Source organism: Pongo abelii, chromosome 16 (genome assembly GCF_028885655.2).
Source record: "Pongo abelii isolate AG06213 chromosome 16, NHGRI_mPonAbe1-v2.0_pri, whole genome shotgun sequence".
Taxonomy (NCBI): domain Eukaryota; kingdom Metazoa; phylum Chordata; class Mammalia; order Primates; family Hominidae; genus Pongo; species Pongo abelii.
Genome location: NC_072001.2, coordinates 54,261,734 through 54,284,513, shown reverse-complemented (window position 1 = coordinate 54,284,513; position 22,780 = coordinate 54,261,734). Strand labels below are relative to the sequence as shown.

Below are 22,780 nucleotides of genomic sequence, written 5' to 3'. Positions count from 1 at the left end.
TCACACATAAGATACACTAATACTAGCAATAACTGATGAGCTAAAAGGAAAAAAAATCACAAAAAAAATCTTATAATGTTTTAAGAAAGTTCATGAATTTGAGTTGGGCCACATTCAAAGCCATCCTGGGCCACAGATTGCACAAGCTTGTGTCAGGTGAAAATTATATTTTGGGGAAGTTGAAATCTACATTTTTAAATGAGGAGATCTTTTCCCATGTGCTTATGAGACATTTGTATTTCTTTGCCTGAGAACTGTCTGTCTCATTTTCCTGTTGGATTCTCATTTCTGTTGCTGGTTTTCCTATTAAATTTTTTTTATCAACTTTTAGGAATGCTAAGTATATTAGAAAGATTATGTGTCTATGATATGATATGAGTTTTCCAGTTTGTTTTGCTTGTTTTGTTTTTTTTGAGATGGAGTCCTGCTCTGTCACCCAGCTGGAGTGCAGTGGTGCCATCTCAGCTCACTGCAACCTCCATCTCCTGGGTTCAAGCGGTTCTCCCGCCTCAGCCTCCCGAGTAGCTGGAATTACAGGCACTCACCGTCATGCCTGGCTAATTTTTGTATTTTTAGTAGAGACGGGGTTTCACCATGTTGGCCAGGCTGGTCTTGAACTCCTGATCTCAGGTTATCACCTGCCTCAGCCTCCCAAAGTGTTGGGATTACAGGCTTCAGCCACGACACCCGGCCTTCTAGTTTGTTATTTATCTTTTGTTTTTGTTTGTGGTGTTTTTATTTTTGTTGTTGTTTGCTATGCCGAAGTTTTGTTGCTGTTTCATGTGCTTTTAAAATATAGTCACATTTATTTATTTATTATTTGCATCTGGCTTTTGAGTTATAAATTGAAAGAAAAGGCTTCCCAATTCCAAAATTAAAAATGATATACTCATATTTTCTTTTAGTTTCATATTTTAAAAATGTAAATCTTTGACCCATTTAGAGCTTGTTAAAGTACACATTGTGAGAATAAAACTATTCTTTTCCAGGCTTTATCTTTTCCCAGAGGGCTTGCCCGTTGTCTCAAAATCATTTATTAAATTCATTCTTCCTCCCTGGTGTGAGATACTGTCTTTATTATGTACTAAATTGCCATATGTATTTAAGATTATTTCTGGACTTTCCACTCTGTCCCATTGGTTTATCTATTCATATTCCACTCTGTTTTAATTACTCAGGCTTTAATTATATTTTAATATTTTGTAGAACCTAGTGTTCCTCCTTGTTCTTTTTCAGCGGTTTCCTTGCCAGGAATGCTTATTTTTTCATGTGAACTTTTGAATCAGTTTGTCTAATCCCAGAAAAAAAAAACCTACTGATAGTTTTATGTCGGGATGGCATCAGATTTCTAAGTTAACTTTCAGTTAACTTATTATGATGCTAAGTTTTCTATCCAAAAACATGTTATTTTTGCCATTTGGCTTAAATATTTTCTGTTCTACAAGAGTGGTCCCCCAGCCCTTTCTTAACACAAAAGATAAGTATATAGACACACACACAGGTTTTGAACATCTTTTCTTCCATTATATCTTTCAACAGATGATTATTTGGGTATAAGAAGTCTATTGATTTCTTAGTAATATTTTAATACCTTGTTTCCCACTGAATTCTGTTATTGTTAGTAGTAGGTTATCGACAGATTTTCCAGGTATATAATCGTATGATCTGAATATAGCCAGACTCTCACTTCTTAACATATTTAGACCATTTTCCCTTGTCTTGTTGCTCTGGCTGATCCTCCTAAGACAATTTGAGATACTATTGGTGATAGTGGGCATCCCTGTCTTAATACTGATTTTAGTAGGACCGTCTCCAGGATTTGACAGTTCAGTGGAAAGCTATAGTTTTCGGGGTGAGACACAATTACATTTTATCATGTTAAGAAAGAATCCATTGATTCCCATTTTATTGCATATTTTAAAAATCAAGCATTGATGTTAAATTTTATCAAATGCCTTTTCATCATTTGACAATTATGGAATCATATTTGCCTTCCTTAAAAAAATCATTTGAATTGTAACTCCTGCTTTAAAATAGCCAGGCTGATTTTCTTGTTAGAGAGGTGCCAAGGACATTTTGAACAATATCCTGGGCGTAGAAATGCATACGGTCCCTCAAGGACAACAATTATCATGGATACGTAATCACCAGTCTCAGTGTATTACATCTTCTCTATGTTTGTTTAATTTATGAAAATATTTATGAAACTCCCTCTGGGTGCTTGACCCTAGATTTTGGACAAGTAAAGACAGGATGATAAAGCTACCAGAACATCAGCAAGTGTGAGATAGGAAGAGAGGAATGAGAGAGGGTAGCTGATGGGAAGAGAACAAAAAGAATATGAGAGGAGGTCAGAGAAAAAGAGAGTAAACAGAAGTAGCATCTCCCACAGGAGTTAGTAGCAGATGGGTCAAATTTTCTCTCTCCCCGCTCACCAGATCCCCATTCCCATTATTGGCCTAATTCAGTGGTTTCCAAGCCCCATCCAGGGCCCCTTTTATTACTTTCTCCCAAAAGTATGCACATGGTTTTAAAGATTTAATGGGCTTCTTGGCTGTGTCAAATTAACTGTACTTAATAATTATCTTGCCTTTTTAATGAAGTCGTTCACAGCTGCCAACCAGGTTCTGGTAAGAATGTGCTCAGCTAAACAGAATCCTCATGCTGAGTTGATGTATTTTCAGCCAACAGTACAGAAACTCAAAGTATCAGTTAAATTGAGGTTCATCTTGGATAAATGAACCATTCTGGAAGGCTTTTTGAAATGTTGACATTAGTCTGCATAGAGTTTGTTTCTTTGTTCCTAGACCTCTAAGGACATAAGACCTCAGGGTGAGGACCTTGGATCTCACTCTCATTCAAGATCTGGTGGTGTATAAAAGGGCCAGGGAAGGTGTAGCCTTCACCTATAAGAAGTGTGTACACTTGCCTCCATGATATATACTAGATCATTCTCTTAACTTCTCTCCAAGAGCTACCAAATGATGTTTTTTAAAAATTGTTTTCTCATATGAATAACTGTTCTGAGAAAAGCAGAGAGTACAGATGAGGAAAACTGTGAAGCTGAATGGAAAGAATATTGCTGTCATAAATTTAAAAGCTTTTCAGTAATAAAATTGGCTCCTCGGCCTGAAGCAAAGGCCTTGATGGGATCTGGTGGGAGTGTGATGCCTAACACAGCTACTATCGATACGAAGTCATGCCAAGGTCCTTCCTGCTGGAGAGTGAGCACTCCACCCCCAGGCTGAGGCCTAACAAATTAATTCAGAATCTCTGGGGATGGGATTCAGGCATCAGTAAGTTTGAAAGCTCCCCAGATAGTTCCAGTAGGCAACCTTACTACTCAAAATGTGGTCTTCAGGCCAGTAGCATTGGTAGCAGTGGGAGCTTGGTAGAAATGCAGAATCTTAGGCCCCAGCTTAGACCATCTGAATCAGAATCTGCATCTTAACAAGATCTCCAAGATATTCCTGTGCACAATAAAGACTCAGTGTTAGAGACTGAGTAGTGTTTCTTAAAGTGTGGTGCCTGGACCATCTGCATCAAACTCACCAATGGCGTAGGAGGTGGGGGGATGAGGATCAGGGGACTTCTAATAAAGCAGATTCTGGAGAGGATTCTATAGGTCTGAGGGAGACGCCCTAGAATCTGCACTGTAATATGCTTCCAGCTGATTCCTAAGCCTACTGTTTGAGAACTGCTCCCAAGAGGAAAGTCAGTAGTAAGATGATTGCCTTCTTCTAGCCTCAGGGACAGGCCCTCATGACTCTAAAAGGTCAAAACACACCAATTGCAGGTGGGGGATGAGTTGATGATAATCTACTAATAATTTCCAGTCTGACAAATGTGATAGTTCTGCTCTCTGACCTGTAACAGAGTTAGTGGTAGCACTGCTAGGTCACCTAGAGTTAATTTGACACAGAGATGAGTGTCTCCATTCAATTTGTTAGTGACAGAATAGGCTGCAATTTGGATACAAAAGCTTCTACCTTAAAAGCAAGATTAAAAATGTAAAACAATGATGCTCAGATGTACCCCTTTTTGAGGGTTTTTAAAAAGCCTTAAAATGTAGGGTAGAGAGCTGAGAGGGTGAGAATGAATTCCCCTAAGGAGGTTTTTTTCATCTTACAGCAGTCCTTTTTTGAAACTTCTGCTTAGGTCCAGATTTTTAAATGATAACATGAATTTAAAAAACAAATGAAGTGAGGAATGGAAAACTTGATCTCTCTCAAAAGATGTATTTGAAATACGTAGTACTTTTACGTAGTTTTAAAAGCATTTCAGCTCATGTAAGATATTTAAAAGCTTCTGTGAGAACGGAAGCTTTATGTCGATTTATTTTCAAATACCTAGGATTCTGAAGTATGGCTCACACTTGACTGGAGGTAATAGCCGAAATCTTTCTGATTATAAAGTGAAACAAGACTGTCGCAATTGTAATAGATAATGAAATGGGATGGGGAACTGCAATGTGATCTAATAGTATTTGTTAAATACTTACTGAATTAAAAGCGGCAAAAGCAAAGAAACTTAACACTGGAAAACAAATCTTTGAGGCTTTGAAGACTTTCTTCAGAGCAGTGTTTCTTAAACCTTTTGGGGGAGGCATGCAATGGGGGACCTCTTGAAGATCTAGTGAAAAGCTGCAGACCCTCATCCACATGGGCAGGAGGGCACAGGCACACACACTTGGCAATTTCTGCAGTTCCATGTATTCCCTGGAGCCCAATGGGGAGACCAATCCGCAGGTCCCATGTTAAGAACCTCAGCTTTGACACTGCATTTTAAGAAAAAAATTGCACCATATTGACGTCCCTCATTTGGAATTGCTTGAGATCCAGGGGCAACTTTCCCAGCGTCTAGGTCCCAGGTGGGCAGTAAAACTAGGGCTGTTTTCACTTAAACGGAAACAATTAGGCCGGCCATCTCGCAGGAATGAGGCGATGCCAGGTGAAAAGCCAGACCACTAGTTGATGCCAGGGAAAGAATCCCTTTATTGAAAAAGCCTACGCTCTTTCAGAAACGCGCCTCCATCCTCTCAGAGGGCCCCACCCACAGGTCAGTGGCACAGGCAGAGCCCCAAGGCTGCTGTGGCTCCATTCACACCAGGAGACGAAAACTTGTCTAAGCTGAGCAGGAAAATAGGCTCTTAGAAACACTGCCTTCGCCCTTCATTTACATGCGGACTCAAAGAATGTCAGAGGTAGAAGAGACTCCCTCCACCCTGTCCCCAACCTCACAGATGAGAAAACAGACTCCAGTGGGTTGAGGTGCTTGCCAAGGTGACATCCCCAGCTACTCATGCCCACAGCCCTCTCCGCAGCACCTCGCAGCCTGGCCAGGGGAGAAGAGGGCGTCGGCGTCCTCGCCCCACACCCCCAGCCGCCCACCTGGCCGGGGCGCCACGGGGAACCGAGCCCCCGCCTACCGGCACCATGGAGTAGGTCATCATCATCAGCATGTCCTGGCTCTCGGCGCGGATATGCGGCGCGGGCTCGCCGCTGTGGCTGCGCTTGTTGCGAGCTGAGCTGGCCGGGTCTTGGGGTGGTGCGGGCGCCCCGCGCGGCGCGCGGCTCAACTCGGCCAGGAAGGAGCGCAGGGCACTGTCCTCGCGCTGCTCCCGGCCCCGCTGCGCCTCCAACGCCCGCAGAGCCGAGCTCAGCCCGCGCCACTGGCACAGCGCGAACACCGTGCCCGCAGCGTTGAGCGCCGAGAGCAGAGCCACGGCCGCCAGGGCGCCACGCAGGCCCCAACCCGCGTCCCTACAGCCTCGCTCAGAGCCTCGGGCCATGCTCTGTGCGCCTCGGGCCGGGCAGGGCTTGGCAGCCTTCGGCCCTGGCAGCCTTTATACGCCTCGGGCAAGCCGTGGGCTGGTGGCAGCGCCGTGAGTCAAGTCACCCTTTGGCCCAGCTGGCGGGGCGGGATGGGGACAGTAGTGGTGGCGCCCGAGCAGCCCAGAGGGACAGGCAGGCAGAAGCAGGAGAGGAGCCAGTGGAGACAGCCTGCGGAGGAGGGGCTGGCAGGGCTCGTGCTCCCAGAGTCCCGCCAGCTGAGGAAACCCTCTCCTCCTCTTCCCACTGCTCTGCCTGTGGGCATTGCCGTGGCCCAGACAGGCAAAGCAAGGGTCAGACTGAGGGGGAGAGCAGGAATTCTTATGGAGAGAAGTCTCCGGATTCCACCCCCTTCTACCCCCACATTGCCCTCTTTGGAGAAAAAGATCAGCATGCCCAGATGCTAAGGCACGTGCCCACTGTCCATGGGAGGTCTGGTCCTGGCCCCAGCACCAGGCTGCCCATCACTCCCCACCATGGCCATGAGGCTCCACGAGGCCACTGAAGACCCCAGATGACCTTTCCCAGGAAGGGGATGGATAGGGGCAGGGAGACACTTGGCACTGGAAGGCAAAAAAGGCCACCCATCAGAACCAGAAAAGCCCAGGACTGCCTGGCCAACAGGACTCGTCCTTGAAAGGAGAGTTCCAGGATTTGACAAGCCAGGAACTCTCAGATGAGATCCATATCCGGAAAATTGCAGGATGATGAGGAAAAAAATCCCAGGAATCAGGAGACCTGGTTCTAAAGCCACTCTGTTGCTACTCAGCTGGGAGGCTTTCAGCATGTTCCAAGACCATGAGGAGGTGCTTTCTGGCCTAAGGGTTGGAGAGTTGGGCCAGGGTTAGGTTCTTACCTAGCCCTAGGAAAACATGTTGTCCCATGCCTCTCATTTACTCCTCACAACTTTTATGTTGCCCAATACCTGCTCTGCCTCGTGGGCCACTGTCAACCAAATGCAGAGTCACTTTTGAGTCTCCTCAGAGAACCTCTTCACTCATGATCTTTCTCAGCTTCTCCTAGAATGGCTCTGCTTCCCTGGGGCCCCAGGGCCTATGGGAAACTAACATAGATAGCAATCTTCAAGTCCCATGTTAAGAACCTCGGGTTTGACGTTGTTTAAGAAAAAAAAAATCACTCTGGATGGGTGTCTCCCATTTGGGAGACCCAACAAGAAGGCAGGATTGCTGTTTCCATAGCCCAATAACTCAAGGAAGAGGTGGCTCCCCGCCAATGAGCCAGTTGGAGCAGTTATAGAGAAAGGACTTCCTCTAGCGAAGACCACGCTGTTTCAGCACCTGAGGGAGACCAGTAAAATGATCGGAGAGCAAGCACCTTTTGACTTAATGGTAGGAGCTCTGTAACCATCTACTCCCCAAAGATTCACATTCCGATGTGGTTTGGATCTGTGTCCCCACCCAAATCTCATGTTGAATTGCAATTCCCAGTGTCGGTGGTGGAGACCAGTGGGAGGTGACTGGATCATGGGAGTGGTCCTTCATGAATGGTTTAGCACCATCCCCTCAAGTGCTGTTCTCATGATAGTGAGTTATCATGAGATCTGATTGTTTAAAAGTGTGTAGCATCTCTCCTGGCCCCTCTTCCTTCTGCTCCCACCATGTGAGATGTTCCTGCTCCTGCTTTGCCTTCTTCCAGGAGTAAAAGCTCCCTGAGGCCTCCCCAGATGCAGGTGCTGCCATGCTTCCTGTTCAGCCTGTGGAACCATGAGCCAATTAAACTTCTTTTCTTGTAAGTTATGCAGTCTTGGGCTTTTCTTTATAGCAAGGCAAGAATGGACTAATACACATTCCAATTCTTGCAGGTAGGATTTTTTGGCACAGGAGAGAAAGCTGAGTAGTATTAGACTTCTTGCCCCCTACTCTCCAGGGTGAGCCAGGGTAGAGCCTCTGAGAATGCACAAGGAAACTGAAGTGACATCTCAATCAGAAATTCTGGGTCAAAGTTTAGATTCCTGAGTTTTAATAGGAACATTGACCAACTTCAGTATTCTTAGAAAAGCATACAGGATAAGGAGAAATTAGGAAAGCATGAAGGTCCAAGTGTTTCATACAGTACCCCCACTGTGGGGATATGATGACTGGGAGGGGATGGCAGTGATGTAAAAAGCTTTGTCCATTTCCTCCCAACTCAAAAGTTCTGTGACCTACTTGAAGAATTGTCATGTGTCCTTATCTCTTTTCATCCAGGTATCAGGTTTAGGGCCAATGGGGAGGAGCCACTGAGAGGGAGGGTTGACACTCAGCATCATTCAGATCTTCATTTAATTCAGTAAACACTTAACTGAGCACTTCCTGTGCCGGGTATGATAATGGGCTTGGAGATACAGGAGTAAACAAGACGAGCAGACTACCCTGTGAGCAGCTGGAACACCATGGAGCCTTCTGGGCTTCTCTTTATCCTAACATTCATTACAGTTACTGTTGACTGATCATCTCTCAGCAATACTCACCATTAACCATGGAATAGAAGGCTCCTGAGGCTAGGGTCCATGTCACCCCCAACACATAGCACAGTTCCTGGTTTGGAATTCAATATTACCCATTGAATAAGTGAGTGAATGAACGAATGAATAAATGAAAAGCTGTATAGTGAAGGCACTTCTTTGTAGAACAATGTGGCGTGTGGTAGGGGGTGTGATCTTATGATTACATGTATATAGATTTTTGTCCATGGTTCTGGTCCATAACTCCCATGACACTTGTTGTGGTCTTTTGCTATAACGTAGAGGTGCTTTAGGCCTCAGGAAACAGAATATTTCTCTGGCCTTCTTTGCCCTCCTTTCAACCACCCAAGGCGGGACTCTATAATCTGATTGTGGGTCATAAGACCCTCATTCCAGAGGAGGTCATGCCCCATACCCTGGAGGAAGGAATGCTGCACAAAGAGAGGAAGAAGAATCTGGACAGGCAGACCTTGCTGAGATTAGATCATACCCTTTTTGTCCAATCACATTTTGTTCAATCACATGCTTCAGTCATGGACAACAAATGAAACCTCCATAAAAGGCCCAAAGGACAGGGTTCGGGGAGTTTCTGGAGGGCTGAACACGTGGAGGCAAACAGGAAGGTGAAGAAGAACTTATCCTATCAGGACAGAAGATCCTGCTCTCGGGATCTTCCAGACCTCACGTATGTATCTCTTCATCTGACTGAGCCCTCAACCTGTGGGATCAGACACTCTTTCCAGGTAGATAGTGTTGGAACTGAGTTGGAGGACACCCAGCTGGTGCCCGCTGCTTGGTGTGTGTGGGAAAATCCCCACACATTTGGTTGCGGAAGTCTTCTATGTTGATGACTGTTGTCATGGTGTGAGAGCAGAGGGAAAACACGGCTTGAGTGTTTTTCTGAAATAGGAGGGCCTAAGAACTATACTGTTCTATGCCACAGAACTGGCCCCCAACTTTCCTTGAAAGGCTGGCTATCCAATGGTGAGGAGAGGAAGTGGTAGCCTGAACAAGCCTCCCCATTTCCCCACCTCCCACCCCAGTTCAGAGCCCGGATCCGGTAGACAGAGCGGAGATGAGGCCTGCTTGGAGCCAGGCAGGCTCTATTAGACAACCTCAGGCCAAGAAGCTGCCCCTCTTGGGATGCAGGACTCAAAAGGCTTGTGGCATGGCCATCCCGTGGGCTGGGTGGGTGGAAAGCCTGGGATATCGCTCTGGGGCAAGAGGGGCAGAAGGAAGGGCAAAAGAAAAGCCAGACTCCTTTCCTACCAGACTCCACTGTCAGATCCCTCTCCAACTCTTCCTGTGTGGGATGATGGCATTTTTCACAGAAGAAGGGGGACATGTTGATATGGCCTACAAGGTAGACATCTTCACTCATCCCTCACCCTAAAGTGGCTGTGCCCAAGCAGCTGCCATAATCTGCCCTCTTTCCTCTTCTCCTCTATCTTCTCTTTCCAACCCTCTTTCCACCGCAGTGCCACACAGTGACCTATCTCCATCACTGGCCTATTTCAGTGTTGCCCACTTTAAGGCCTAGCTCAGAGCCCCCTTCCTCATCCAGCCTTGCCTTCCTAGGCCAGCCCCAAGCACTGTGAGCTCTACAAGCTGCAGGGGCTCTGTGGTTATGCACCTGGGCTTTGGAATCAGACCTGACCTTGAAACTGTTTTTTAACTGCATGACTTTAGATATGCTACTCAAGTTCTTTAAAGAGACTGTAATTGTATCTATTTCATAGGGTTGTGAAGCTTTAATAAGAAAATACATGTAAAGCACTTGTTATATAATAAATGTTCAGCACGGGTTGGTATTGTTGGATATGGGCCATATGAACCAGCTGAGACTTACACTGTGTGTGCCTTGTGCTGTTAGTTGACATCTTAGTTCTTCTGTGCCTTGTGCTGTTAATTGACACTTTAGTTCTTCTGTGCCTTGTGCTGTTAATTGACATCTTAGTTCTTCCACATCCTATTTCTTCAGTTGGGTTACAATATTCTTAAGGCAGGGACCTTTCTTAACTGTGTCCTCTCACAGCAGGGACTTGTGCCAAGTAGGACTATTTGATTAATCGATTGATTAGCTAATCACACTTTGTAGATGCTTTTTGAGGAACAGAACTTTTGAATGCATGATAAACTTGGGTTCTTGTGTGAATACCGTGGCTTTGAGGTTGGTTATATGGAGCCTTTCAGTGTGGATCCCTAAGCCTCCTGAGATTTCTTGAGAGGCAGATATGCCTGCATAGGCTGCCCTGCCTGATACTTCACAGAATGGGCTGCTACTTTTTACTTATTATTAAAAAAAAAAAAAAGTCAGCTATCAATCTGGCCTGTTTTGTTGACACAGGAGGCTCAAGATATAATGGGGACACAGGGAGATATCTCAATTCCCTTTTTTTGGAGACCAAAGCAGCCAAGAACATTGTGTGCTATCTTTACAATGAGAAGTAGTTTTTCCATTAAAAGGCAGATGCTTCATTTCCAAAAGTTAAATAGAATGGTCCTGAAAAATGATTCCAGCTGGTTAACTTTAGGGCTCTGGAGAATAAAATCAAATTCAAGAATATACCCCAACTTTAGTTCCACAGCATTTCTTCCTGATTGTGAAGTGAATAATTTTCCTGGCCTGGCACTTGGGTGTTCTTGTCTTCAGTGATGAGATTGACAGCTACGCTGTGACTTTTGATGGCTTTGCTGCCCCACCACCCTTCCACCCCACTGGTGATTAGGGAGAGAGCCACCCTAAAAGTTGTCACCACATGTACTTTCCACTCAGCCTCTTCTGGTTTTAACTCCCCATTCCTACTGTTAAACCCCAAAAAACCTCACACCATCCAACCAAAGTCAGCAATTCTCCCTTTTTTCTTTCTTTTGTTCTTTCATGTATTCATTTACTCAGCAAATGGCAATTGGGTGCCTGCTATCTGCCAGGAACTGTGCTAGGAGCCAGGAATAGCATGGAGAGCAAAGCCAGGCACCATTCCTGAAGCCTAGAGTGGGGAGACAGATTTACCAAGCAATATTAGACATGAGGGTGAAATTCTAAATGCGGCCACAAGATAAATGCTCTGGAGGAAAGGAACGCAGTTCCTTGAGATCATATCACTGAAGAGCCTGTCCTAGAGTTGGATGTGTGGTTCAGGGTAGGCTTCCCTGAGAAAAGGATGCTTGTGTTGGCACCTGAAGCTGAGTTGTAAACTAGGCGAAGATGGGGGTGAGGAGAATTGCAGAGAGGAGGAACAACAGGTTCAAGGCTCTATGGCGGGAGATGGCATGGCTTATTTGAGGAAACATAAGAAGGCAATGCGGTGCCGCATGGAGTGTCAGGACCAAGGAGGAGGGAGTGAAATGAGGCTGTAACCAAGGCAGGGGCCAGACTCTGTGGGTGGGACCTTCCTTGTGGGGTTGAGGCCTTTACTGTAAAAGCAATGGGAAACAAATGAGGAGTTTTACGTGTGTGTGGGATGGGGAGGAGTGGGTAGATGGATGACAGATTTTCATTTTAAAAGATTACCTTTTATTGCCAAGACTTGCAGTGGCTTCTGTCACTATGGAAACCACATATGATCTCTGACCTCCACCAGGGTCAACTTCAGCCTTTAAAACAACCTTTCCAAATGAAATAAGGAAGTGCTGAGTTCTAGAAAATGTGACTTTTTAGGTCAAACTGTGGACCCTAAACACATGCTACTTTCTTAAAGCTGTGTGAGTAAACACATGGTCTCCAAACCACCCCCGATTCTGTAATCATAAGAGGGCACCAGTATCCGGGCATCAGTGAGCATCCTGGCAGATGAACCTGGCTGGATGAGGTAAGGGAGTTGTACAGGTGTGCTGAGTCTATCTCTACTCCTGAGCCTGGGAGATGTGAGAAAACAGGAAAATGAGAGTCTCCCCCCAGTGACTTGATAACCACCATTTTTGTCCCTTCTGAGAAGGCACCTCAGCTGCTGACCCTGAGCCCAGAAAGCAGACAAAAGAAAACGTTACCCTTATACTTAAGGGGCACAGCAATGCTCTTAGAAGAGGCTCACATGAAACCAAGCCACTAGGGAACAGTAATACATTTTAAAATATTAACATTAGGACATAAACATTCCAGTAGAGCACAAAAAGACTTTCCGGAACCAAATGACAAGATCTGCAGACAAATTCAGTAGCTGAAGGAAAGAAAGGTAGTAGTTAATAGGAAGTAGGAAGTAAATTTCCCAAGTTAAGAAAGGGCCTGAGTCTGCCTATTGGAAGGTTTTGGCCAGTTATGGGCAGGACAAATGATTCATAGGTTGAGAAATTCCAGAAGTCTAAGGATGAGAAGAAAATCTTACAATCTTCCAGAAAGAGAGTACAAATGACTTATAGGGGAAGAAGGATCATGGGGGCATCAACTTTCTCTTCTATGACACCTGAAGTAGGGGTGATTGAGGCCAATCATGTGAAGATTACTGAGAGAAAAACACTGCACACCAAGAATCCTGTAGCAAGACCCCACTCCTCTGTCAGGGTCAAGGAAACATAGTTGAGACTATGCAAGGAAAAGACCTGTCACCCATATCTTCTACCAGATAAAAAGGTGTTAAGATCTAACCAAACAATAGATGAACCAGCTTAAAGCCTGCAGGATGGAAGGAGGAGGAAAAGGGAGAAAAAAATTAGTGGTGAGCAAGGAGCCTTACAACACATCGTCAGTTAAATTCAGACAGATAATAATAGACAGTTCAGGAATGTGTAATATAATTGCTGAAAATAGAAGAGACATATTTCAAGGGAAATGTTAACAATAGCCTGGAACAAAAAGTTCTAAAGGAGAAAGAGGGGAAGTGAATTTTCCACAGGTCTCACATTGGTGTGTGAGAGTGGGAAGTGAAAGCGTCCTAAAGGCCTCACGCTGGGGGAGGAGGAACAGCAGAAGAGGAGAGAATCTGGGGAAATAGTTGGACTCTTATGTTGGTATAATGGAATAAAAGAATGAGTTTGACTACCAGTGACAAAAAGGAGAAAGGAGAAGGAGCTGGTAGAATGAAAAACTAGACTAGAGCTCCCAAATTAAGAAGAGAAAGAAAATAATTGAACAGCAACTTGATAACTAATTAATATAAAGAACATCAAGGGGGCTTAAATGAGTAATAAATATTAAGTAAAATAGAAGAAATAAAATTCAATGTATTATTAAATGTGAATAGAATTATTCTTAAAAGAGACTATTAGATTTGGTAAAATAAAAAGCAGACAGTTATATGCTTTCTTGTATATGTGTGTGTGTGTGTGTGTGTGTGTGTACACATACAAGAAATAAACACATTTAACAAATGTGATGAAGGTTGAGAGTAAAAAGTCAAGAAAAAATACCAGGCAAATGCAAATAACAAAGCAGGAAAGAATTATTCTGTTAATACCCAACAAAATGAAATGTAAAGAGCACTGAATAAGATAGAGTTGCCATGTAATGATAATAATTTGCAAAAAGTCACTAACCAGTATGTGTTAAAAATCAAATGTGAAAAATAGTAAAGCCATGTGTGATTCCAGTACCTTTTTTCTTTACAGACAGCAAGAAGTCGTGCCCCCCTGAACTTGCCCCCATTCTATCCAGTCCTACCCCATAAATAACCATTCTGGGTCATACAAATACATATGCTCTTGCAAAGATGCAAACAAAAGATGCAAACTATACTTATCTCCTTCTGGGTCAGTATTTACAGGTTTGCCCCCATTCCTTATTTCCATGAGAAGAGATTTCCCTAAAATGCCCCTTGTCCTCTTTCCCCTTCTCCCCCTTTTCTTCTCCCCAGAGAGGAGGAATGTCTTGGCTGACTCATCTTCTTCACCTCTCCTCTTTCCTTTTCGTAGCCGGCCTTATCAGCAAGCTCTCATTCTAGTCTACTCTCACGTGGTTCCAGCTCTCCAGGGGCAGCCTCTCTGCAGGAAGGCCTCGGGTGTTCAGTGCTGCCCGTGATCAGTGGGTCTGTATTTCTCATTTGGAAAAATTGTTGCTGAACATTTAATGTCACCATTTCCAATGTCAGCTTTATCCCTAATAAAGTTGACGTTTTGATCTCCATCTGCCTTGCTCTCATCCTACCACCCGATTGGTTTAGAATTGTGGTGGAGAAAACAGGAACTCAATTTTGGGGGTCTCCTTACAACTCTAAAACCACCTTATTCTTCCCAAAGTCAACCAGCCATCTTTAATGTGTCTATACTCCTCATCTGCGCTTCCTCACTCCTCATTCATTCCCCAAGTCATGGCCATGTAGCTTCTTCTTCCACCAAACATTGAACCCATCCTGCCAAGGTTGCTGATGACTTATTTGCAAAATACAATCAAAACTTTTCAGTCTAAAGGTCAATCTTACTTGAAGTCTCTGCAACTTTCAAAGCTCTTCATCACTTCCTCCTCCTTGACATTCCTTCCTCTCTGAGCTTCCATGACATTACTGTCTCTTGGTTTTCCTCCTACTTCTCCGACTTTCCTTCTCAGCCTCCTTGAACTGTTCTTCAACTTCTGTGCACCTCAACTGCTAGTGTTCTCCAGGGTTGTGCCCTACATCCTCACTCTGTTGACTCTTCCTTGGTGATTTTATCCACTGCCGAGGCTTCTGACCACCACATATCCAAACGCTGCCTGCTGCCCCGAGCTCTCTTTGGCACTCTAGACTCAAAAGGCCAAGTACCAGTGGTGTGACTCCATGTATGACAGAAGAAGGTACCATATCATTTTATTTTTTATTGCTTTATTAATGATAGCAAGATTTTTTCATATTTTACTGATCAGTTGTGCATGTTTATAGATGTATGTGTATAAATCCTTTCCTCACTTGACATTTCTTATGCCCCTTCCTTCCTCCTCTTCTTTTTTGTCCTGCACCTTAGTTTGGGTCCACAACACACCTCAATGATGTCGCCGTGCCACTTCTCCAAGTGCACCTTCTACTCCCAGTCTGCTAGTTTGTGAGCCCAGACTCGATTCTTCGGTCCATGTGATATGTTCATACACAGGGCCCTCCACAACCCCACCCCTGCCTACTCTATCTCTGCCCTATTTCTCACCATTCCACCCTTGTGCCTTATGTTCCTTCTTCCAGCTTCCGGGAGGTGCCTGCTCCCTCCCTGCTCCTTGCCACTGTCATGCTCATTTCTCTGCCTGTTTTCCTCTTCTCCCCTTCTCTGACTGACTGACTTTATTCTTTAAAACACACATCTGATGCCCCTTCTGGGGCGCCCTCCAGCCCCACCTCCCAGGGAGGGCTAGCTGCTCCGACTGTGTGTTCCCACTGTAATTGTATTTACCCATCCTGGTGTATATCTGGTCATTTCACAATGGCCTGTCGCTCCCTGTCTGTCTCCCTGCTAGGCTGTGAACTCGGGAATACGCCTGTATCTTGCTCATCTAATACTCCCAGAACCTCATGCATACCTGGCATGTAGTAGATGTTCAATACATTTTTGAAAGAGTGAATCTGTGATAGAGGGCAGTGCCCTTACAATTTCTTTCTGAGATCTCCCTTCCTGACCACAGGATTCACTCGCTGAAGGGGAGTGATCAGTTTCACACCAGCAGCACCCTCTGCCCACTGAGAGATGGTTCTCCACTGGGAAACTTTCTTCATCCCTGGTGGTGTTTGAAGGGAGTTCTCTATACATGTTTACCTTGTAAAATTTCCCTCCGTCATTGGCCCTGGCCTTGCTGGCCTTCCCATTACACTTCTTGGGGGGCACTACTAATACCCATGTCTTCTGCTGTTTCTCAAAAGGCCCCTAGCCTTACTATCCAAATAGACACTGAAAAGGGGTAGAAATCCTGGGGGCAGTCAGCTCTCAGAGGGTGCCTTGCTGGTGTCTCCTGCCCCTCTGGTTTGCCATTGCCTGGCTCCTGCTGAGTCTGGAGTGGGGCCCTATGTGTGAAGCAGTGGCTTCCTATTAGAGTGCTCCAGATCATCTCAGTGTGAACCAAGGGCTGTTATGGCCAAGAGCTCGGCATCCCAGAGTCAGTGATGAGGAGGGAGGAGGCAGGCCAGGGCAAGAACATGGCTCAGACTCGTGTGGGAGTGTATTAGTCAGGGTTTTTCAGAGAAACAGAACCAATAGGGTGTATACAGAAAGAGATTTATTATAAGGAATTGGCTCATGCAATTATGTAGGCTGACAAATCCCAAAATCTGCAGGGTAAGTTGGCAAGCCGGAGACCTACGAGAGTGTAGGCCCGGTCTGAGGACCAGCAGGCTCACAACCCAGGAAGAGCCAATGTTTCAGTTTGTATCTGAAGGCAGGAAGAAGCCAGCGTCCTAGCTTGAAGCCAGTCAGGCAGCAGCAATTCTCTTACTTGTGGGACGGTAACCTTTTTGCTCTATTCAGGCCTTAACTGATTTTTTGAGGCCCACTTGCATTGGTGAGGGCAGTCTGCTTTACTACAACTCATTCCATTTAGATGTGAATCACATCCAGAAACACCCTCCCCAACAGATCCAGAAAAATGTTTGACCAAATATCTGGGCACCCTATGACCCAGTCAAGTTGACACATAAAATTAACCATCACAGGGAGCAATAGGGTGATCAGGTGACTCTCAACTCCAGCTGTTGGAAGGCACACTTAACGTACACACACATGCACACACACACACACACTCATGCACCCCTGCCCTGTAACTCAGGATTCCCAGTGAGGGTGGTTCCACCCATTAAGAGGTATCTTTGGAAATTTGTAGAGGCATTTGTTACTATCACAGTTTGTTACGACGATGAATGTGGGATGCCATTGACATTTAGTGGATGGGTGCGGGGGGGGATGTCAGATGCTCTGCAGTGGTCAGGACCATCCACATCACAAGTGACTGTCCCTTATGACTTTCAAATGTCCCACTCGATGTTTATGTCCATGAAAACTTGTTTATACTTAGGTGGATCTAGCATCCAACACCATTTTATATATAAACACACAGGATTTTTTTTTTTTGCAGTTTTAAAATACACTGAATTTTTCAGGAATGCAGCATAGAGTGAAGATGGTACATATTTGTTCAGGACTTTATGAAGATTGTTCACCATTTTGGAAAATCATGTTACAAATGGCAATGGTAATCACAGTGTTTGAGCCATACTAAAAACACACGTGAATCTGTGTGCATTTACATCTATTGCATTCATGGCGACTCTACACATAGGTGCAGACATCTAACTACTTAGTAGGTTTTCCAGTGTAGTCATATACAAGCTTTTTTAGATACTGAAATACTTATTTTTCTATAAAATTGCTTTTCTTTCTTTCTTTCTTGATTATAACCTAGTGAGTGCATTACATTTTTTTTTATATTATGAATTTTGGGAGGAAATTTTGTGTGTAGGTAGATATATTATCTATGGGTTTCATTTGAGCATAACAAAAGGAGAGTTACAAGTTATGTGTTGTTGGTTTGTTTTCATTTGTTTGTTTTTTCTGAGACGGAGTCTTGTGTTATAAGAAGGGACACTGAGTCTGATGTGGCGGAGAGCCACTATTTCAACTGAACTAGTGCCTGTGAAGAACATGCATCTGTCTGTTGGGCTGAGCCTGGCCCCAAGGGGCCTGTGGACACTGGATCCTGAAGACACTGAATCCTTGAGAATCGCTTGAACCCTGGAGGCAGAGGTTGCAGTGAGCTGAAATCATGCCACTGTATGACAGAGCAAGATTCTGTCTCAAAGGAAAAAAAAAAAAAGAAGAATGTCAAATGAATTAGTTAATGGATTGATGAGTGAATGCATGCATGCATGATTTGGGGGGTGGGAACATTAGATGGCTCTACTCATTTAATCCCAGTGTCTGTGGAAATCAAACACAGGAGACTGCTTTGTGCTTTCTACCAGCCAGCTCACCAACTGAGCCCCTAATGGTGCCTTGGGCTCTACTCAGGAGTTGAATTTTCCCTGGCGCTTTGATTCTGAAAGAAATGGAGAGCAGGGATGAACACAAACAGGAGAGATCTGGGCAGTAACCAGCCTGGCATATGGCACCGTGGATCACCCATTGGCCTTAGGGCTGGACTAAGTCCTAGGTAACTTTACTTCTAAATGTTACTCATGTTTATTCTTTCAAGATGCTAGATGATTAAGACCTGACTACCCAAAACCAAAAATACGAGCTGCTTTTGGATGATTTAGTGCTGCATGCAGAGTCATTGGACATGTACTGGGAGTACGGAAAACAGTTCTGGGTTTGGATTCAAAAGACTGAGCTTGACCCCAGACTTTCCCCAAAACTAGCTGTACGGCCATGGACAAGCTAGTTCATATTTCCAGGTTTAAAAGCCTATGGTTCAATGAAATGCACTAAACAACGATTCAAAGGAATTACACAGCGATGTGTTTATAGTAGATACACCACGATGTTAAAAACACTTGTACTTTCAGGCCTCTCATTGCCCTGGCCCCTTCCAAAGCCCTGTGTCTCATTTTGTTAGATGGTATCATTATCCTAAACCTGGGTCTCATATTAAGGTTTCTTCCAGGTTCAAAATTCTATGTTACTGGCCAATGAATTTAAAAAAGAACATTTTCTGTTATACAACTCCATTCTATTCCATAACTTGTAATTTTTTAGTTTCAAGGACACCACTATGTCATATACACATTGTTCTTTTCTTTAGGTACTTAGCATGATTTTGGACAAATCTGATAAAGAAAATTGAAAGTCTAGATCCCTGGGATTTACTACTATAATGCTTAAAGTTGAGCCACATTCTCAACTTTGTCGTAGTTGAAAATTCTACAGCAAGAATTCTTTAACTGTAAGATCTGTGTTGGGTTACTATGAGTTTCATTTCAGTCTCATTTTCGTTGTTCAGGAGTTCTGGACATCTGATGCAGCCCACGCAATTTTCTTCCTTTCTTTTTCTAGAAGAGCTTCGCCTCTGGCCACTTGGAAGCTGGGCCTTGGAAGGTCCAGGGGTAAACTGTACATTAAGCTGACAGTGCTCAGTAAGACAAATCTTTACTCTGTGGCAATCTGGTTTGGACACCTACCCTAATCAAACTGGGAACATTTGGGGAGGGCTCAGGAATTATCTTAATTATAGACACCTTTGACTTATAATGATTCAACTTACGATTTTTCAGTTTTATAATGGTGTGAAGTCCACTTTCAGTAGAAACTGTACTTCAAGTACCCATACAACCATTCTGTTTCTCACTTTCAGTACAATATTGAACAAATCACAAGAGCTATTCAACACTTTATTATAAAATGGGCTTTGATTTTGCCTAATTGTACGCTAATGTAAGTGTTCTGAGCACATTTAAGGTAGGCTGGGCTAAGCTATGATGTTTGGTAGGTTAGGTGGACTCAATGCCCTTTTTTTTTTGTTTGTTTGTTTTTGTTTTTTGAGATGGAGTCTCACTCTGTCACCAGGCTGGAGTGCAGTGGCGCCATCTTGGCTCACTGCAACCTTTGACTCCTGGGTTCAAGCGATTCTCCTGCCTCAGCCTCCCAAGTAGCTGGGAGGCATGCGCCACCATGCCCAGCTAATTTTTGTATCTTTAGTAGAGACGGGGTTTCACTGTGTTAACCAGGATGGTCTTGATCTCCTGACCTCGTGATCCGCCCACCTCGGCCTCCCAAAGTGCTGGGATTACAGGCGTGAGCCACGGCACCCGGCCTGCACTTTCAACTTTTCAATATTTCCAACGTACAATGGGCATATAGGGATGTAGCACCATGGTAAGTTGAGGAGCATCTGTACTTGTGGGGTAAGTATGAGGCTCATTCCCCGTGGTTAGTGTCATACTCTGCTAGCCCAAGAGGCTAGAACAGAGAAAGTGGATGGCAGGGGAGGCGAATATCTATGGGTTCCAAGTCCTTACAATGGGATCTTTCTTCCCAGACTCTCAGTCCTCACCACCCCTACACCCTGCCAGCGAAGAACACCCACAGGACATCTATCTTCAGCTTGCCATTCAGATCCACTATAAGGGCTTCTCCCTGTAGCAGCTTGGCTTGGACACTGACCCTAGGCAAACAAGGAATGTTTTTTGAGATAGGGTATCTTGCTTGTTGCCCAAGCTGGCCTCAGCCTCCTGGGCTCAAGCAATCTTCTGGCCTCCCAAGCAGCTGGGACTACAGGCACATAACCGTGTGCCCTAAACTTGGAAATTTTATCTGGTTCAGGAATTCTCTTAATTAGTTTGTTTTTCTTGTAACTGGTATTTTGTTCCCTTTGTGAGGAGGGGAAAGGAAATATTTTCTTTATTTATCCTGCTTTCTCATTTTCACCAAAAATGAGGTTACAGATCTACTTCTGACTTTAACTTGTAACAAACCCCAGAATTTTGTTATTGTTTTGCCTCTGACTTTTGTTTTCCCAACATAAAATCACTTCCACCTCAGAATTATAACCTCTAGGGTCCTTAGAACTGATAGTAAAAATTCTAGATCAGTGGACAACTTAAAGGATTTCCCGTTAACATTTACTCTGTCTGAAATTTGCATCTTCCATTGCTTTTTCTCAATTTTAATTTCTATGTGTTTGTTTGTTTGTTGGATTTAAGTAGATATTTCGTTTTTAACCAGTTTTAAAGTTGCCTTTTATTTTTGGCTAATAATTATGTTTTAGTTTATATTATTTTATTGCCATTTCATTCTCAACCAGCCAGGAGCTGGCCTGGATTAGAAGAACTGGGTTCTAACCTACCCCTCATTGGTCTGTTATGTTGTCACACAGGGTACATTACTTAATTCATCAGAGTGGGGCTCAATCAGTGTGATGGCCCCTCTCTTTACAATGTTCTAGTAGCCTATAAATTGGCTTTGTTTTATTCACTCATTTCTATGTTAGCATCTTTGGAAAAATTCCTGAACTTATTTGTGAACAAATTGTTATTATATGAGGCTAATGGTACCTAGAAATAACTAGAATAATTCCCAAGAAGTTATGGCTTTATAAAATATTCATCTTTGGCAATGACCAGAAATGTCTACCTTTACATAAATAAGTGTGTCCACTCTTTTTGGGGCTGGTGGGGTGTCTTCTGACTGGCCTTCATGTGTGGGAATAGCCCCATTCCAAGTGCTGCTTGATTGTAAAATTGGACCAAGCCTGTCGTCACACTGCCCAGTCTTTGGGTGGGGGGTGCTGAGAGATTCTGTGAATATTGTCAGAAGGGACACGTTTTTGGATAGGGGGGAAAAAAAGCAAGATCCCCAGGTCCCCTGATTTTAACCATGACGTAGAAAAGCTCCACACAGACCCTCCTCCCTTCCGCCCTGGCACAGAGTCCCGTTGTCCTTTCATAGGCGGTGTCAGAAACCCTGTGGTGAAATTCAGCCTGTGGATTCCAGAAATTTGGAGTGTTCTTGGGGGGAAAAATCCGCACACACAAAGCAACATTTGGAAATCCCTGTGGTGAGTTGGGAGGTGGGGAGGGGATGCAGTGTGGGAAGGTTGGAAGGGAAAGCGCCGGTGTACATCCCTCCCTCTTCTCTCCAAGGCTCTGAGTGTCAGGGCTGAGATGAAGATGACACCCTGGCAGAGGAAGAGGCAGGGTGCTGGGGGCAGGGCATGGACATTGAAGTCTGTGCTGAGCTTTACAGTTTGCAAGCACTTTCATGTTATCTTGTGGGGGTAGATCAGCGACTCCATAGCCATTTTATAGGCATAGACACTGAATTTCACAGTGGTTAAATAAATTTCCCAAGACCACATGGTTGGAAAAAAAAAAAAAAAGTAGAGACACACCCAAATCCAAAAATTTTGTGCTGGAAGGTTTTCATGCCATAAAACATTTCCATCTCCGTTTATCGTTGATCCCACAAGTTCTACTATTTACTTTACTTTCTTCGGAAGCTTAATTGATTTTTTTCCTTCTATAGGACATCTGCACTTAATTCTTTAGGAAGTATTATGCCTGAGTGTGGCTACTCCCTACCTGAGAGCAGCTTCCTATAAGAAGGAGCTTCTCAGCAGGCAAGGAGAGAGAGGGCTGGAGAAAGGCCAGGCATGGCGAGCAATTGTGGGCCACCCAAGGGCCTGGACTCTCAGGGTGGTGATAACATAGTGGTAGGGGTTTGGGGAGAGGCCCAGAGACAGTGGCCCTGGAGGCCAATGCAAGGGAAAACAGGAAGAAGGCAGTAGGTCAAGTTCCTTCTTCAAACCAAGCCAACTAAGGCTTGTCCAGGGCCCTTCCTGTAGCTCCAGCATTCATTTGGTGCAGAAGAAAACACTGAATTCCTTGGAGCCATTATTGAGGCTTGAAAGTTTGGAAGCTGTGTGTTAGCAGCATTTTAGGGACAGTTCAGCCAGAAGTGGATGTGTTCCCTACAGACATAAAATTCTAGCAATTGCATTGTTTCCTAATGGGATCACAGGTTATGGACTCGTGGAGCTGAAAAAGTCTCCACAGTGGGAGAGAAACTGAGAGGTGCTGAATCCAGCTGGTGAGACCCAGCACAGTAGAGGCTGGCCCAATGCCACCCAGTAAGTTAGTGTCCCTCAAGATTGTTACAGTCAAATGCACTT

The 22,780-nt window shown here is 44.4% G+C and overlaps 1 protein-coding gene across 2 annotated transcripts in view; it reads right to left on the bottom strand.

Annotated features, from left to right (window-relative positions):
- The window catches only part of GLDN (gliomedin), a 66,343-nt gene extending 60,373 nt beyond the window's left edge, over positions 1-5,970 (bottom strand). Inside the window, exon 1 of one of the 2 annotated variants that reach the window (XM_009249830.4) lies at positions 5,429-5,970. In XM_009249830.4, coding sequence (XP_009248105.3) covers positions 5,429-5,791 — 363 coding nt within the window. In that variant the 5' untranslated portion in view covers positions 5,792-5,970. The remainder of the gene's footprint in view (positions 1-5,428) is intronic. The other variant, XM_063716150.1, reaches the window with a different exon arrangement.
- Positions 5,971-22,780: the final 16,810 nt, after the last annotated feature.